The sequence below is a fragment of the Carettochelys insculpta genome, chromosome 1 (assembly GCF_033958435.1).
Source record: "Carettochelys insculpta isolate YL-2023 chromosome 1, ASM3395843v1, whole genome shotgun sequence".
NCBI lineage: Eukaryota > Metazoa > Chordata > Testudines > Carettochelyidae > Carettochelys > Carettochelys insculpta.
Window position 1 is genome coordinate 205,627,257 of NC_134137.1, and position 19,393 is coordinate 205,646,649.

Genomic DNA, 19,393 nt, shown 5'->3' on the forward strand with positions numbered 1-19,393 from the left:
GTGGGAATGCAGTGATTCGTAGGAGTATCTGTGCTAGAGCCAGGAAGAATCTCTGCCATAGGAATAAAACGATTTTCAGGCCATCCTGGAAGATGGAGACAGAGAAGGGGATAGAGAGCAGTACTCTCTGTCATCATATGCAGCAGTTAGAGAGAGGGATGGTGGTCAGCATAGCTCATAATATCGCGGACTACGTCTCTCTAGCCATCCCAATCATGAAAAGGGCAATCCCGGTGCCGGGCCCTTCCGAGATGGAGAGAAGGCCAGTGAAAAAGTCCGGGGTGGCAAGTGTGGAGAAGGACTTTGGCGCTGTGCCTTAGTCCGTGCCATCCTCAGTGCAGAGTTGTGAGTGACCTCTGGTGCTGGGAGTGGTGCTGAGTACTGGCACGGAGAAGGCTGCGCTAGCTGTAGTGTTGACAATGCCAGTATCGGCGCTGTAACAGTAGTTGGTGCCGAGGAAGTTATCAGTGCTGGTGGGCTAGGAACCAGGTGCTTCGAAGGAGTGTGCACCCTTGGTTCCGAAGGCTTCATGGGCTTAGAAAGTGGTGCCACAGACTTTGATGTCTTGTTGCTCATAGCTGGCTTAGGCTCTACAGAAGCAGTGCCAGGCTTTGCTACCATCACAGGAGTGCTCTGAGAAATGGCAGACAATGACCTAGTTTGCGAGGCCTTAGATTTCTTGAGGGCAAAATAGTTGAGGAGGCGGCCCTGTGTTTAAGTATAGGTTGTTTCTGGGCTCCGCTGAAGGCTGAAAAGCCTTGTCAAACAATATCATTTTCAGATGTATTTCTCCATCACATCAAGTTCTGGCAGTTAGCTTAGTGCAATGCTGGCATTTTTGAGGGATATGACCCTCTCCCAAGCACCTTGTACACTCAGAGTGACTGTCCGAAGCAGGCATTGCTTCACAGCATTTTTCACATTTCTTAAACTCCTGAGAGTCCAGCATGGTATAAGGGCTCCATACACATGAGTTCTTGAGCTGAGGTTATGCAACCACTAACCGTAAACTGGTATAGAAAAGGTCGAATGAAAATTTAACTCTAAAAGTCCAAGTCCAACACCAGTAACTTTTCTTTTTTAAAGAAGCGACAAACGGACAGCGACTAAAATATAAAGTGAAGAACTATATACAGAATTTGGAAAGAATATTCAGTCTTACGACATCAAGTTGAGGAGAGACAGTTAGCTTCAGCAGCAGCCTGGGGCATTTGAGAGGAACTGGCTTGGGTCGGTCCGCACACCTGATCAAAAGAGCCCAAATGGAGAGATGCAGCAGCAGCGCATACGTAGACCGGCCAGATACAGCTATGATGAGTCTCTGATCTGTGGCACCGGGACGAGCCCAGCACCTACAGTGGAGCACCCATGGGGCATCTTTTGAAGAAGAATTTAAGTTTAGATTCCTCGAAGCCAAAACCCACTTATATAAATTTCCTTTCACACCACTCATTAGTATAACATTGCAGAAAAGATGGATGAAGTAGGCTCTACAAAGAGAATTTCATTTGCTGCAATTACAACCACCAAAATATTATGAATGAAAATGAAAGGAATTACTTCACACAATATTCAGTCAACCTATGGAAGTCATTTCCAGAGGATGTTGTAAAATCCTGAATGAGTATTATTCTCTGCACAGTTTAAAAACAAAACAAAACAAAACAAAAAAGGAAGTTTGGTGTTTTGTTCTTGTTTTGTTTTAAACCAGAACACCACAATAATCAGTAAAAACACAAACAAACAAACAAAAATCCAAGAAACCACTAGGTTAGTGGTTGATGATGCTGATGGTCCATTTGCTCCACCCACACCTCCTGCTCATTCTTCTTAAAGAAGCCTTCTCATATTTCAACCTATCTACCCTTATACGCCTATCAATACTACTCAGACACACCAAATGCCCTCTCCTTTCATTTAATCCTAATGTAAAACTGGGAACTGGCAGATGTCATTGCAGAGCCTATGGCTATTATCTCTGAAAACTTGTGGAGCTCAGGAGAGGTCCCGGATGATTTGAAAAAGGTAAATGTAGTGCCCATGTTTAAAAAAGGAAAAGGACAATCCAGGGAGCTATAGACCCATCAGCCTTACCTCAGTCCCCACAAAAATCATGGAGGGGATCCTCAAGGAATCCATTCTGGAGCACTTAGAAGAAGGCAAAGTGATCAAGATTAGTCAACATGGATTCACCAAGGGCAAGTTGTGACTGATCAACATGATTAATATCTATGATGTGGTAATTGGCTCTGCGGACATGGGGAAAAATCAATGCATGTGATATACCTTGTATCAAAAGCTTTGCTAAAGTCAATCTCCCACAACATTCTTGTCCATAAGTTAAGGAAGTATGGATTGGATACATGAACTGTAAGATGGATAGAAAGCTGGTTTGACAGATGGGCCCAACAGGTAATGGTCAATAGCTCAGTGTCTGGTTGGTTTCAAGGGGAGTGCCCTAAGGATCGGTTCTAGGGCCAGTACTGTTCAACATCTTTATAAATGATCTGGATGAGGGGATGGATTGCACCCTCAGCAAATTTATAGATGACACTAAGCTAGGGGGTCAGGTCGATATACTGGAGGGTAGGGATACGGGAGGATTGGGACAAAAGAAATTTGAAGAGGTTCAACAAGGACAAGTACAGAGTCCTGCACTTGGGATGGAAGAATACCAAGCACTGTTACAGGCTGGGAATCGACTGGCTAAATAGCAGTGCAGCAGAAAAAGATCTGGAGATTACAGTGGAGGAGAGGCTGGATATGAGTCAACAGTGTGCTCTTGCAGCCAAGAAGGCTAATGGCATATTGGGGTGCACTAGGAGAAGCATTTCCAGCAGATCTAGAGAAGTTATTATTCCCCTCTATTTGGCACTGGGAAGGCGACATCTGGACTACTGCATCCAGTTCTGGGCCCCCAGTATATAAAGGATGTGGATGCACTGGAGAGGGTTCAGCAGAGGGCAACAAAAATGATTAAGGGGCTGGTGCACATGACGTATGAAGAGAGGTTAAGAGATTAGGCCTTACTTAGTTTGTAGAAAAGAAGATTGAGGGGTGATTTGACAACAGCATTCAACTTCCTGGAAGGGGGCTCTACAGAAAATAGAGAGAGACTGTTCTCGGTGGTAAGAGATGGCAGAACAAGGAGCAATGGTCTGAAGTTACAGAGGGAAAGGTGTAGGTTGGATATTAGGAAAAACTATTTCACCAGGAGGGTGGTGAAGCACTGGAATGGGTTACCTAGAGAGGTGGTGGAATCTCCGTTCCCTAGAGGTTTTTAAGTTCCAGCTTGACGTACTCATGGCTGGGCTGATTTCATTAGGGTTGATCCTGCTTTAGGTCTGGAACTGGACTAGATAACCTCCTGAGGTCCTTTCCAGCCCTAGATTTCTATGATTCTATGACTCTAAGTTTCTGAGATGGCCATTCTTAAATTTAGCATTGATAAATGAGGGAGAAGAGGAGGATAAGGATTATAGAAGAAAGATCATACACTTGTTTTTGTGAGTAACTTGAATGATGAGGTCCTTCAATGTTTTTTATTTTAAAATGACATCATCACTGCATACACAGACTTGTATTTCACATGGAAGAAGCAATATGGAGGCAGTTGACAAAAATACTGTTCCTTGGATAAAATTATGACTTTCTCCTTCAGGACTCTGAAACCTGCATTTTTCATTGACATTAGATTTGCATTTATTCACATTGTAACCAAGGCAAAGAACTTAGAATCATTGAAATGTTGTGACGGATTGGACCTCAAGAGGTCAAGTCCATCCTATTGCAGTGAGGCATGACCAAGTAGTCTTTCCAGAGCTTGAGGAAGACACTGTCTTTTTCCTGTATATATCAGTGTCTAGCAAAGTGGAGACTCAATCCCTGATTCTAGCCTCTAGGCACTACCATAGTAAAAATATTAAACTGTACTAATAACTACTACTTAAGAAAAGTATAGGAAAACGGCAAGCAGTAAACTCTTGGTCAATGAAAGTTAATAAATAAAATCATACCTTTACCAGCTCAGGGGAAAGTGCCCTTTCCTCTTCATCAGTTTTCACATTGATGGGTTCATTTTCCTTATCTGAAAAGCTGAAAAACAAAAACACAGACCTGCATTAGGTAAAGCACCTTATAACAAAAAACATTGTGCAATTTAAAAGTGATATTTACCCTTAAAAAATTGAAACTCCTGCCTGCAGCACTGGGACACAACATGATCAGCTGCTTTATGAGGTTAGTGCATACGCAACATGGCCAGAACATTGCAGCCATGAAAAATGGTGCAGAAGAGAAGACTGAAGGGTGATTTAATAGCAGCCTTCAACTTCCTGTAGGCGAGCTCTAAAGAAGATGGAGAGAAACTGTTCTCAGTGGTGTCAGATAGCAGAACAAGGAGCAATGGTCTGAAGTTACAGCAGGAGAGGAGTTGGTTAGATATTAGGAAAATCTAATTCATCAGGAGGGTGGTGAGGGATTGGAATGCGTTGCCTAGAGAGGTGGTGGATTCTCCATCCCTTGAGGTTTTTAAGCCCTGGCTTGACAAGGTCCTGGTGAGGAAGACTTAGCTGGGGTTGATCCTACCTGAAGCAGGGGGTTGGACTACATGACCTTCTGAGGTCCCTTCCCTCCCTATGATTCTATGAAAGATTTCAGATGCCAAACTTACAAGCTTCTAAGTATTTCCAAACCTTGATTTCTTTTTACTTCTGACAGAAGCTTATAGCTTGGACAATATGAGTGAATTTTTAGAAGGACAGCAAAAGACAGAACAGGAGATATAGTCATATGGAGATGCACATATCTCGGAGCTGGAAGGGACTTCAGAGGTCATTGAGTCCAGACCCCCTGCCCTCACAGCAGGAGTTATCACCAACCCTGACAGATTCCTTTTCTTTTTAAATGTATTTGCCTCAAGTCCCTAAATGGCCCCCTCAAGGACTGAACTTACAACCCTGGGTTTACCATGCCAGTGCTGAAACCACTGAACTACCCTGCTAAATGCCAGTCCTTGCATGGCAGAGCCTCTCTAAAAACATGGTTACAACCAGATGGTCAGAAGGAACAAACACACAATATAGTCCCCCAATTCCTTTTCTTAGGAACAGCAAGCCATTTTGTCAAAAAAAAAAAAAAAACATTCCCACAATTTTACCTCAGTTTTCTCAGATCATTCTGAATTATATAACCCTATCCTCCAAAGCACTTGCAACCCCTTCCAGCTTGCTGTCATCTGCAAATTTCGTAAGTGTACTCTCTATGCCATTATCTAAATCACTGATGAAGACACTGAACAGAACTGGTCCCTAAACTGATTCCTGTGAAAGCCCACTTGTTATACCTATTCAACGGTCTACGAATTCCTCCCCCTATCAAATGCTTAGATTTCAGAAGTCCCCTAGCAGAAAGTAAATAAGACCATTTATTTCTAACATTAAAGGGCAGTATTTAGACATTAAGTCTTTCATACAGAAAAGAAACACTCTTTTCTCTAGGTCAGAATTAAGCTCAAACAACTACAGTAGGATCACCATGGATATATTTTTAAACAGTTGTCCAGAATTGCCCAGAGCATTCAACAGGCACATTTCAAGCACCTATGTATAAATGGAAAGAAAGAATAAAAATAAAGATCTAGTCCGCCTTGCTGTATCTCAGAGTTTTGATGAATACTGTATTCCTATTAATTTGCTGTCTTGCCTTGCCTTATTCCATGAGGAAGATCACTCAGGCTCCATTAGGCAGGTCATTACACCATAATAAAACTACTTATCGTATTCAACATGGTTTCTCTTCTCTTAGGGCAAAATCTCTCTCTGAAATCTGCATGGTTTATTCTGAGGCTGATATACTTGATGTCAATAGGAGCTCATGTAGCAAAAGGGGAATAATGGGGTTGAAATCCATTACAGGAGGAGGATTTTCCACTTAGCCTGTAGGACACTGCTTCTTATGGAATGAGTTTGGACTATTAATGAAACTCACCCTGCCTTCTTCTGAAGGCATGTATTTATAACCCATTAGAACACTAACCCATCACCATTTCTTCCTCTACCTGTTACCCGTTCCTTCTTAAGCCATACTTTCTAAAACATTTAGCATTTTTGGTTACTTTTTTGGCAGACATAAGACACCATCTTTGAAGCATAATACTGACATATCAGATTTATTTTGTTCAAGAACTAACCTCACTTGAACAGATTACTAGAGAATCCTGCAATATGTGCGGTGAAGAGACAATTTGTATTTAGTTTTGATGCAAATAAAAACAGAAAACACAACTACTTCCTAACCACATTTTTTAAAAACATTCCCCCACCCTTAAACACTGTACCTGAAAGCTATCAAGCTAATTAGAAAAATCTTCCATGTGTTTCAGTATTCTATACTTCTGCTTTAATCAGTAAACAGCATTGTTTTTAGAGTGTCCTTGGTACAGACTAGATGCATCACACTTCAAACAAATACATAAAAAGCTTAAGCACAACAACTCTCTCCACAGAAAGTATGGCTCATGGATTATTAAGAATAAAACTACACTGTTTTGTTTCCCACTAAAAATTGACACTACCTTACACAGCAGAGAATAATAAGTGTGCATCTGCTGGTGCCAAACATATTTAGGACCAGGTAATAGCCCACAATGACCTAGATTAGCATTCTTTTATTACTAAAAAAAGAGAACTGGAAATCAGTGTTATCATTGAATGTCATGCATTTGAAGCATCTGCAAATCCTGGAACATGCAAACCTGTTTTCCAAGCAGAAAATTAGATACAGTATTAATAGTACTTTCACAGCAAAACTACACGAAGTCCCTCTCTACAGTATTGAAAACACAGGTGAGCTAATGTAACTCTTCCACTCCCATCCTCTTGTCACAATAGAGCTACCCTTCCATGCAGCTGATAAAAATATACACTCATCCCTCCCTATATGAGAGCAATTGGTTCCCAAATTTCTGCTCATAGGCAAAAACTCATAAGAGCAACACTAAATTCCCATTAAAAACATGTAAAAGTCTCCAATTCGTTCCAAGTGCTCGTAACTTGACATAAACCAGTTGAGTTTAGGTACTTTTCTGATATATTTGAATAGTTTGGCACCAGAAATAGGATTTAGTGTATGTATGTAGAGCAGGGATTCTCAACCTATGGGTCCCATGAGATTTGTTAAAAGTCGCCAGCTGGGCAGTTCCCAGCTGCCTGTGGCTGTTAAAGAAGCCATTTGCCGTTTCTTAATAGTGCTGCCTCAGGCAGATATCTATCACTAGGGATAGCAATTACCTTTATGCCTAGGTGCTGAAACCTTGACACTTGAGTTAATTTCTGGGAACAGGAGGGTGGGGGAGCCACCCAGCCTAGCAGCTCCAGTGAAGAGACTGCAGGAGGAAGAGGAGTGTCTAGGGCTGGGGCTGTTGAGGGATGCAAGCGGGAGGGGGTCTAAGACTGGGGGCAGTTTGGGGCTGCAGGGAGAGTCTAATGCTGGGAGCGGTTTGGAACTGCTGAGGGGTGTAAGCCTGGGGGTGGGGGTTGGGGCTGCTGGGGGCAGTTTGGGCTCTCAGGGGCGGGTGTTAAAACCTGGCCAAGGGTGAGGTCTGCGGGGGAGTCTAATACAATAAACCCTGGAGTTACACAGGGATTGTTCCTGCAACCACTGTGTAACTTGAATTTTCTTGCAAGCGGAGGGGAGCCAGGAACCACCAGGGCTGGTCAGTTTCCTGGCTCACAGAGTGGCAGGAGCTGGGAACCAGGGGCAGGCTGGATGCAGTCTCCCCATGGCTTGTGGAGCTGGGAAAACTGATCAGCTCATGGCTGGTCAGTTTCACGTTCCCACCACTGCTGGAGAGGGAAACAGGCTAAGAGCCTTCTCCTTTCTTCCCCCAGCCCAAGGGCTGTCAGACAGCTAGCTGCATGTCTGAGGGAAGGGAGGGAGAAGGCTCCAGCTGCGGGGCTGCGTGTCTCCCCACCCCCTGCCTGGGACTCCACGGTATACTGATAGCAGTGAATATTCTGTATGATATTTTGAAAAAAATCATGAGCTGTTAGTAACATGATAGCATACACCACTCAACTAGCCTACAAAATGAGAACAGATGACAGACAGGTGAGGAGAGAGGTTTACCAAGGGCATTAAGTCAATTTGAATTCATAGCATTCTATATCTTCCCACATGTGCTGTTTTAGCTATGTGGTCTTCAGGATATTAGAATGCAAAGTGGGCAAGGTAATATATTTTATTGGACCAACTTGTGTTGGTGAGACAAACAAGCTTTTCAGATGACACAAGCCCTTTTGGTCCTTCTTTCACAGTCTGACTACATCACCCACATTGAAAGTTTCTCTCAATATAGTTGTTGTTGCACCCATAAACATATTTAAACTCTTTTCTTGGATATTCTCATATACAGATTGATCCTGCAGGGCTCTGAGCCCCCTGGCCTTACTCCATCAAAGCTTTAAACAAGTGCAGATCTTTAAGTACAGTAGTATCCCCATTTAAGTAAATTAGGACTACAAACATATTTCAAGTGCTTTGCGGCATCAGCATACAGTGAACAGTTATGGTTTCAACACTTCCACTAAACAGACAAGAAGAACTGATCCCATGGAAATGTCTTTTTAATCAGACCTGGTTCAGAGGCTACTTTCTGTTGTGTTCAAAGATTCAGACAAGACAGTCTATTAAGCAATCTGCTTGGAGTTAACAGACAAGCTTGCCAACATACAGTTCAAAAATTCAAGTGGCTCCCGTACCATGGCTCAGGATATCTACAAGGCAAATATAAATGATGAAGTTGTGCAGCCGAACAACAGATACAAACTATCACATTAAAATTAGCTTCTCACCATCTTATAGGTGCAAACTTTCCCAAAAGTTGGTTTGGCTGCTCAGAAAAGGAGTACGGCAGTGAACAGAGATCACCAGGAGCACAGAATCATCATTAGTTACTAAGTCACCTATCACCTGTGCCTGTGACTAGTACAGAAGATGCTGTGGAATCACTGGGCCTGGTCCATGCCCCAGCTTGCCACCTGTCTCCTGAGAGTGCTCACTTTAGTGTGCTAGGCCCCAAGGAAACATTCAGTTCCAGACAGGCTGTCCCATACACCTGGTTGAAAATGGACCCTGAGGCTGCAGGTACCACAGCTGACTTGGCCAATAAAAGTCCAGGTTGCAGGGCTAGTAGGCTCCCTACCTGACTCCACACAGAAGCAGCAACATCCCTCTGGCTCCTAAACAGAAGGACATGCCAGGAGACCTCTGCATACCAGCCCAACTTCAAGCACCAGCTCCACAGTTCTGATTGGCTGAGAACTGCAGCCGACGGTAGCTGTGTGGGGGGTAGTTCTTCCATGTGGATGCAGCATACAAAGCCCTCTGGCTACCCCTATGCCTTGGAGCTGAGGGACATGACCCTGCTTTCGAGAGGCTTCCTAAGGAAAGCACAGCCCAGAGTTCAAATTCCATCTCAGATCCCAACCTCCTGCTCCCACTTGGTGCCTCCTACCTCACCCAAACTCCCTCCTAGAGCCTGCATTATGTACCCAGGCACACCCCAAACTCCTAATTCTATACTGCACCCCAGCTCCCTGCCCACTCCCGCACCCTGAACCCCTCATTTTTGCCCCTACTTCAGAGCTCACGTCGGCAGCCAGAGCCCACACCCAGGTACCTTAATCCTCTGGCTCCAGTCTGGCAAAACATGGGGGTGTTGGCAGCGCAAGGAAGAGAGTGAACAACAGAGGGGGAAAACGACAGAGCGAGCCTGGGGGGGGGGCAGGTGTGATCATTTTAGTGCAATTAGAAAGTTGGCAGCCCTAGGATTCCCTGCTTCTCTTCACGGCTCCCCGCAACAAATTCAGCCGAGACAAACACCGTAGGGAGGCTCATACTGTACTCCTTCAGGGTGCAATGCTCTCAGCAAGCACTTCCAGTGCTTGACAGCCTCTGCAAAACAAGGTAATGATTCATTAGCCATATGCCATAAAGACTCGTACCATCCTTAGGCAACACAGAAAGGCTCACATCTGAAGAAGTGGGTCTGTCCCACGAAAGCTCATCACCAAATAAATCATTTGTTAGTCTTTAAAGTGCTACAATTTTGCTGTTGTGTTTTGTTGGAGTACAGACTAGCACGGCTGCCTCTCCGTTCCTACTAAGCCACAGTCCACTTATGGGCAGCCAAGCTGTGCTGCACCCCGTCTCCGGACCTGGCTCTCACCAATCTGGGCTGACCTCCTGAGTCCTTCTGCCGCCCTCACCTCTCCAACCCGCCCCCCAACAAAAACAAAAAATCCACCTCCTGCCAATCATCTGAAATGTTTTCTCCAGCTCACTTCTCAATTCCCCACATGCTGGGCTTTTCTGCTGGTAAGCGTTGCCTGTTTACAGCTAGAGCATTTCTTTGTTTTGCTGGACCCTCTGTTAATTTGAGGCCAGCTTCAGCCAGATCGTCAACGATCCTACTGATCCTCTACGTCAGACAACAAAATCACACATCTCCTATCGTCAGTGTTCCTTGTAAGTGGAATGCTTGGGTTGCAACCCAGGAGCGATTCAGATGCCACCCAAATGATTACTGGAGTGCCCACAGCCAGTGGCATGTGTTTCCACTGGGGATGCACATCCACACACACACACCTCAGTGCATTTAAAATTTATTCCACACATGGATGAAAAAAATTATAGGGCACATTGCCTACCTCCTGCACTGTTCCAGGAGCAGTCTTAACACTTGTTAAATGCCACATGCGGAGGGAAACTGAGGCACGCTTACAATTCACACAAAGATTACACAAAATTACCACCTGGTCACAGAGGGCATATCACGTCTGAGGCATCACCATAGCTAGGTGGTGCCTAGCTGCCATAAAGCCCTCTAACAGCATATGGACCGGACATGGCTCACCAGAGTTAGCACTTGGGGCGCCATCAGACACTAATTATTTACATGCCCACAGGTACAACATTAGAACCTCAGCTAAGGGAAACTTCAAGCAGGCATACTTGCAGATATGCAGGTACATAACACGTCTGGCAGCCCTCCAGGGACTAACCCTAGCAAACTGCATTCAGCCTCTGGGCTGCTTATTGCCCACCCATCCTATAAGGTTACAGGCAACCAGAGCAACTTAAAACAGTTCTGAACCAATTCTCGCTTGCTAGTGAACAGCGCAGACTAGTAGAGCCCCGGGATTAAGGGAACAACCTTTGTATCCCCACCTTGTGTCCAAGGCTCCTCTACTAGAGCTAAGGTTCTTAAGTCATGTACGTAAACAATGGCATCACTGCCTTCCTATTGTTATTTTCAGTTTTTTTCTCACACACATTTTTTGTTATATATGGTGCCCTGGAATGGAGGAACTAAACATCCGTTAAAACTAGGCAAGGACTTGGCCTTTACCACACGTTTCCCTGCTATTCTGTTTCGCCTGTATATGCATCCTGCACACCATCACCCAACTATTTAAATAATCAACAGTAGACTCAATTGTGCACCATCTATTGAAAGTTTTGTTTATACAATTTTCTCATGCCTCCATAAAAGATCAGCTTTGACCTGTCTGGAATACTGGGAGAGGTGGTATCTGAATCAGATGCAATTTTTTTAATCAATGTACTTGTACAAAGAAGAACGGAGAATACTACTAGAGAAAGAGAGGAACACTTATCCTATGTAAACAAAAAGCAGTCAAGTAGCACTTTAAAGACTAGCAAAATAGTTTATTAGGTGAGCTTTCGTGGGACAGACCCACTTCTTCAGACCAGAGCCAGACCAGAACAGACTCAAATATTTAAGACACACAGAACCAAAAACAGTAAGCAAGGAGGACAAATCAGAAAAAGATAATCCAGGTGAGCAAATCAGAGAGTGGAGGGGTGGGGGGGAAGGTCAAGAATTAGATTGAGCCAATTCTTGACCTTCCCCCCCACCCCTCCACTCTCTGATTTGCTCACCTGGATTATCTTTTTCTGATTTGTCCTCCTTGCTTACTGTTTTTGGTTCTCTGTGTCTTAAATATTGAGTCTGTTCTGGTCTGGCTCTGGTCTGAAGAAGTGGGTCTGTCCCACGAAAGCTCACCTAATAAACTATTTTGCTAGTCTTTAAAGTGCTACTTGACTGCTTTTTGTTTTGATAGTGTATAGACTAGCACGGCTTACTCTCTGTTGCTGTTATTATCCTATGTAGCATTATTTGTACAGAGGCAAAAGCACTGAACAAACTACAAACACATAAAATGCACCTATCTAACCCGGATTTGAGCACACACAACCAGGTTCTTCCTGAATCATTAGCCCACAGAAATGAGCAAGTTGGATGCCTAATTTGAGAGCTGTTTTCCAACCTTTTCTATTACAAAGAAAACTAGAACAGAGCCAATTATAAACAATTAAGTTTTCAAAGGCCACTCAAGGCATCTGTTTTTCCCATCTTTGTTCTTTATAACAATCTCTTGGCACTTTAATGTTAAATCCATTCCCCCTCTTCCCGTACTAATCCTCCCCACCCATATTATGTACACACATCCTGGTTAATGTGTTGTTACTTGCGACTGCTTGGAACTTATTGATTTTTATCTAACAATATGAACAACAAAACAGGAATGGAAATGAAGATTTTGCCAAGATATATGTATATGTATATGTATATAAAAAAAAAAGTATTCTTGATGCCTATTAAACCTGAAACTGACCAACAGGACACTAAGCATTGTGCATCCTATACAATCAGCCAACTGTGGACTCTCTTCCAGCTCTGACCAACTGATGAGAGGTTTAGAACTCGCACAACTGAAGCTTGAATTGCCCTGGCACTAGGATGGCTATTACTATTTCAGGGACTTTTACTCCTTGTTTTTTAAAGCAGGCCCTTCCATAATGAACCAAGTCCTTCATCAATGTCAGAGTAGGCTAGTTTGACAGCTTTCTAACTGGTATTCCCTGAAACTGTGGACAATGACTCTAAGGGTGAGGATTTTATTATTGCCTGACCTGGGTGATCACTAGATGCCAGTTGCCCAGGTTCTATTCTGGCTGTGCTGATGATATATAGAGCTGCTAGTAAATTAAGGCATTTGTGTCACCATCTTTTCCTGTTGGGCACTGGGATATAGCAAGTCATGCCTAGTGATTAGAACAGGAAAGACAAGTCCAGGGCCAAAACCTGAGTCAGAGGCCAAATGCCTGAGCCAAGAGTCACAGCTGGAATCGGGATCTTAGTTTAGGGTTTAGAACTGGAGTCAGAAGCCAGAGTCAAGGGTGAGAGCTGAACTAAGAAGTCAGGAATTGCAGCAAAGGGTCAGAAATGGGTTTCCTGGAGGGAGGAAAGGCAGATATAGGGTTAGGTCCAAGGAAGAAACAGCAGCTATCCCAGCCACTGGCAACTGCTGGCTGTAGGAGCTGCTCTGGCCAGACTGGATTTTGTACTTCAAGCCCACAATATCGGCTTGAAAGACAGAAGATCTTCTAGAGCCAGTCTTGATTTAAGACACATTAAATCATGGAACGAGATCCCTGACAAAGATATTGAACAAAACGGATGCATAAAGGGATCCCTGCACCACTGACATTTTGGGGTTCACACCAGACCAGTAAAGGGTTGTATCACTTCCTGCCCTGCAACGCTGGGTATCTTAAAACGTCCGGGTGCTGTGGCTCACAGCCCTGACTGCAAGGTCAGGCAGATCGCATCCTGCATGTGTGGTCAGATCTTCCACCAACCAACTGCTTTTTTTGACAAGTGATCCCAATACCCACCCAGTCCCATAAGACTGTCTGCCTGTGACATCCAGACTTCTCTTAGAACATTCACAGAAGTTGTTTGTTTTTCCTTTAAAAAGTCAATGCACTACAAGTCATCGTCTAACCACATTAGATTAAGCACTCCTACGCCAATCACATCACCGCGTTGCAAAAATGAAAAGTAAAAGTAAAAATTACACTTAGTTAAAAAGGTTTTATGTGAGTTCAAGTATACTGAATAAAGAAAATGGCTTACACAAACGAAATAAAAAACACAAAAAAACAAAAACAAAAATAAAAAACCCCTAAAACCTAATTTAACAAGCTGTGTTCTTCATTTAGGGCGGTCTCCTCACCACTTCTCCATTCCCAACAAAGCCTTCCATAGAGTTCAAGGCGTTGATTTGCCTTGTCTTTGCAGGTGAAGGATAAAGTTTCTTTACCAAGTCAGTGTGGGTGCCATACTGCCTGGTACACGATTTTTACAATGCAAATGATCTCCTCCAAGAACCTCTGATATAGATGAATAGCCTATGTGGTTTGAGATGTTGGTCTCTCCCTTTGTAGGAGAAAACGGTATTCATTACTTCCTTCTGGCATGCCTGGTTTAAACATATCTATTATATGGGCCGACCATATATTCATCATGCTAGAACATCAACAAACAGTGAGAAATTAGTTTTTCACCAACATTCCCAGTAGGATGCACACGTGGGCAGCCACCAAGGAGAGATTCAGGTGCTCTTCAGCTGGTTAGTAGAGCACCCACAGCTGGCAACAGGTGTTTCTACTGGTGGTGCACATCTGCACACATGTTGGTGCACATAAAATTTATTCTGCACACTGATGAAAAGAATCAGAAGGAACATTGCCTGACCCTTTTTAGGCCAAGATAATAATGTGGTAGGTGTCATGAGTATGTCAGGCCTGACAAGAATTGCAGGAAGAGCAATTAACTGCCAAAAGGCTTCCAGGTCACAGACTCCACTTTATACACTTCAACTGAATGACTTGCCCCTGTTTACAATTACTTTGAGATTTATCAGAAAATCATCTGACAGTCCATTCAGTACATATTGCACTGAAAATATCTAGTGGTAAATTTTTGTACTTTGAAGTCACATGGTAGTATGTGAAATTCCTAACAGCAATCTATGTAAGTTAATTATTTTTGTCCAACAAACCTGTAATCTCACACAAAAATGATATGACATAGTTTCAATCTTCCACAAAACCCCATCAACATCCTTCAATTCAATCTGAATGTCACCCTGTACCAACCTTTCCATTTTTTTTGCCCCCAATCAACGTCAAGCTAACTACTTACCCAGATCATTCAGATTGCCCTTTGAAAAATATTGACACAAGATTACCTCTCTGTCACTTTTTTTTTTTATACCACTCCCACTCAGGTACAACAAATGTTACTGTGGATTACTTAGTTAAAAGTACCAGAACTTTAATAGGTGTTGCCAATGAAACAAGAAAAATGCCATCACCCCGCCACCCCCATGCGCGCGCACACACAAAAGAGATCAGGAAATTGTCTTATTTTGCTTTATGAAGAGACCTGTAAAGGAGAAAGATTTTAAGAGTAATATTTTTTGGACAGCATACTCTTTCATACGACAGTAGGTGGGACCTGACAAGAAAATTAAACAGTTCAAAAGAGAAAAGAATAACCTTAAGATGCAGTGTCTCTGAAATGAACCACAAAGCCATTTATGGAGAAAAAAAAAGTCAAAATTATGAATGGTAGTTCTGAGACACAGCTAGACAACGCTGAGAATCCTACATGGCAAGATTAGAAAAGGTTCTACTTCAGATGTAACTTGTTGCAAAACAAATTCCTGTTCAGCTACTTGATTCTCACATTAAAAAAGGAGGAGAAGCAATTTTGGGGACACGTAAATCAAAAATCATCAATAGTAGTTGATCAGGTTGTCTCTATTTTTTCAATTCATTTCAAAACAAATTCCCGGCCATCTATTGAGGATTACAAAATCTGGCAAAACAGCTGGACAATTAGGTCATGTCACTCTAAAGCCCCTTGCACAGCATTGAAAGGAGGGAGATTGAAAGTACTCTCTTGAAACACTGGGAAATCATCTTGCATAACTTTAAAAAAAAAAAAAAGAAAAAAGCCACACACCACAAACCTCACGTGGGGCTCTGTTTTAGAAACCTCTCAACTTGTTTTCTGTCACCTGAAACAGAATTATCTTTTCTTCCTCTGTTGTGCAAATACAAGGATGATGACTTAAAGGCTGCCAATTGGTATTTGGTTGTTTTACTTGTTTAAATCTATAATAATAATAGATAATTAGGCCCTAAACTCACCAGTACTAAAGCAAGAGTATGTATGTAAATGCTTGCAAGATCAGGGCTTTAGATTGTATGCACTGTAAAGAGTGTCTGAAGCCAATGGCCACAGCTAGTCAAAAAAGGGAAAAATAATGAAATCTCAAGTACGAGAGAGGTAGCTGCTCCACATTAGCATCTGACAATGGGCTACATCCCCCACTCCCCACAAACTGAGTTGTTTTCTCCTCTCTTTATGTTCACTACTCCACATTAACTGCCGATATTGGGCCATTTCCACCGTGATTGAATAGACCTTGTCAGCTCTGGTCCTACCCTTTACTGCGACCCGCTCTTTAAATCCTCCTCCGAAACCCCCCCCCCGCCCCAACTCATGCATCTGATGAAGCAGGTCTTTGCCCACAAAAGCTTATGCTACAAAATATCTGTTAGTCTATAAGGTGCCATAGGACGTCTTGTTGACAATTAAATCTCAAGTTGTTTCTATTTGATTCAAAAGAGGCATGTAACAGCCTGTTTAACTGATTAACCAGTTAAACTAGGTGTAATCGGTTAACCAATTAAATGGGTTAGGCAGCAGCTGCTCCAGCCCAGCTGGGCTGGAGGGGCCCCCTGCTGTAGACAAGGGCTGCTCTGGCCAGGCTGCAGTGTCCCCTGCTTGAGTCCGATGGGGAACAAGGCTGCTCCAGTCCCAGTGAAGCATCCCCACACGCAGCGCTGTTGCAGCCGGGGGGTGGGGGTGGGGGTGGGGAGAGATGCTCCAGTGTGGCTGGAGCAGGCCTCATCTGCAGCAGTCCCATCCCAGGCATGCCACAGGTCGGCACTCTGGCTGGAACAGTGTCCCTCCATGGCAGCTTGGGGCATGCCGCAGGGTGGGGGTGCTCCTGCCAGGACAAAGCAAGCCCGGTCTCAGTGTGGCCCCAGCCCCTCATCTGCAGTGGCCCCGCAGGGCTAGAGCAATCTCCTGCCCAGAGCAGGTTTGGAAATGGAGGGGGAGAAGGGGCTGCGCTAGTCTGTACCAGTTAACCTTTAACATCCTGCGATGGGACTGACCTCACTCCTGGGCTCCAGGCCCCTGTTCAGTCCACTAGCCCCACGGCCAGGACACCGCTGCCCTTCTTGAGAGCGGGGGTTGGTGGTCTGGGGGGAACCCCAGCCCCAGCCCCAGCCCCACCCACTTGTTCCAGGTTCTGGCCCAGGGACTCTGGGTGGCTGCTAGTGGTGGGGAAGGGTTCCCCTCACCATGGATACCACAGCTCTTCTCCCTGGGCCTCTTCCACAGAAGATCTCCCCCCACCCCCCGAACCCCCCATACCTCCTCCAGGTAGTGGAAGCAGCAGCACGTTCCCCCTCCTGGATCAGCTCCCCCTCTGTGAGCAGTCTGCTCCAGCCTCCTGCTGAAGCTCAGGGCTGCCTGGATAGGGGCCTTAGTCCTTTGATGATGAATACTCCTCCCCTCCTCTGCTGTTTCCAAAATATACCCTCGCTTCTCCCCTCTGTCACCCTCACCCCTCCCACTGGGCAAAGGGTTTTCTTTTTTTAAAAGACAGTCTTAAGTGGGACCAGCTGGCCCCAGTTGACCCAGGGCAGCTTCCTCCCCAGCTGCTCACGCTCTGCTTGTTTGCCAGCCCTGCTTGTCGGTCTTGTACTCGCCCCCCTCCTGGCCTTACCGTGTCACAATCCTTAATTCAAAGTTTCTCTCAAAAAGCGAATGTAAAAGTTTTCCCCTTCCCCCATAAAGTACAACAAAACGGGTATAACAAAAGCAATTCACACACAAACTACACACACTTTTTAAAAACTTTATGAACTTAGAAATGTTAAAGTGGTAAAAGAAAAACAAACTAACCATCCCTAGTTTTTCATAAATTGTGGTATCTTAGGAAAGTAAACGTGAAATTGCAACTTGCCATTCTGTAACTCGGAGGTGAGCAAAGTGGGGGGTGCCTTGTCGGGGGGGGGGGGAGATTCTGACACTTGTACACAGGGCAGAGCATGATCAGCTGGGTGGGTCTCAGGCTCATCCAAATGTTGAAATACGTTAAGTTTTTAATGTGTTTTCACATTCATATGCCAATTAATAAAACGTCTACATTCTACATACTTATTTTCTTACACATGCCGAAAGGGTATTTTTCCATATGAACATAACCCAAATTTCCATCAGTTTGTACTACACTAGACAGGTTGCAGGGAGTTGAGGGGTACTAACTGCAGGGAAGAAAAGTGGAGCCCAACGTAAAAAGGCTTCTCACCCCTATTGTAAATTTTCCACATGTGAAAGAAGAAACAAAACAAAAAAAACCACACACACGCTGGACATCATTCCATTCTTACATTGTTGTTCACCACAGAGGTTTCCTCAGAGCCCTCAGGAGCAGCATACCACCAGCCCTCCTCTGAAACTGGGTCCCTATCCCAAAGTAATTCAAACCAGCACTCAGTGTTCCAAACACAAGGTCCACCATAGTAGGCCCTCAGTTCTCATCCACAGAGTCCTTATTCAGCTCAGTGGAAGCCTACTTTCCTGGCTCAGACCTCCTTCCTCTGTCACTCCGAAGAAGTTCCTGCTGCCGCTTACATCCAAATACCCCAGTTCCCTCATTCTTGCCAGTCAGGGTGGGCCTACTTCCAGGCTATCCAGCTTCTCACAACTCCATTGCAAATAGCAGAGGGCAGGGAAGGAGGACAAAAGACAACAAAAAGGCTAAAATGATGAAAGTCGTCTTTTTTTTTTAAACAACCAAAAATTTCAAAAACCACTTACCAGTATAGGAAAATCTCAAAAACAACGTAAAAGGGTTTTGTGAAAATTTTCAATTTTGGAGGAAAAAAGAGACTATTTTTGCACACTTTATAACTGCTTGTACGTGTTGAGTTCATTGCATGTCAGTGACTCTTTGCATTCCCCCAGTTTCCCCACAAGTTCCCACTGTGTCAGTTGCCTCTACTACAGGGGCTTCCTGCATCTCCCTCCCTTCCTGCCTCAAGTTCTGTCTTCCCCCATTCTCCACTCAGCAATCCCTCAGCATGTATGCCAAGAGTGGTATGTGAACCAATTTTCACCGTACACAAGGCAGGAGCTCAGCCCTGCCCCTCCTCTGCCATGCAGACAGGAGTTTGCTCAATGCCATACTGCCCGTAGATTAACAAGAGACCAGCTAATGCTACCAACCATGACCTAGCCAGTAAAAATCTGCATCTTAATTTATTAAATGAGACTGTTGTAAGTGGGACTATTAGCGACTTTGAAAAGTATCACTGGCAATTGGACTGTACACAGAGGTCAAAAAGGTCAAATTTCAGCATTTTGCTTTGGAAA

General features: G+C 44.1%; 1 protein-coding gene across 2 annotated transcripts in view; it reads right to left on the reverse strand.

The window, feature by feature from the left end:
- The window catches only part of CRYBG3 (crystallin beta-gamma domain containing 3), a 175,737-nt gene that overhangs the window by 143,764 nt on the left and 12,580 nt on the right, over positions 1–19,393 (reverse strand). For both annotated transcript variants that reach the window (XR_012646076.1, XM_074998308.1), the window contains exon 2: positions 4,017–4,095. Coding sequence is in view for 1 of the 2 variants with exons in the window: in XM_074998308.1 (XP_074854409.1) it covers positions 4,017–4,095 (79 nt within the window). In the remaining variant the exon portion in view is untranslated. The remainder of the gene's footprint in view (positions 1–4,016; positions 4,096–19,393) is intronic.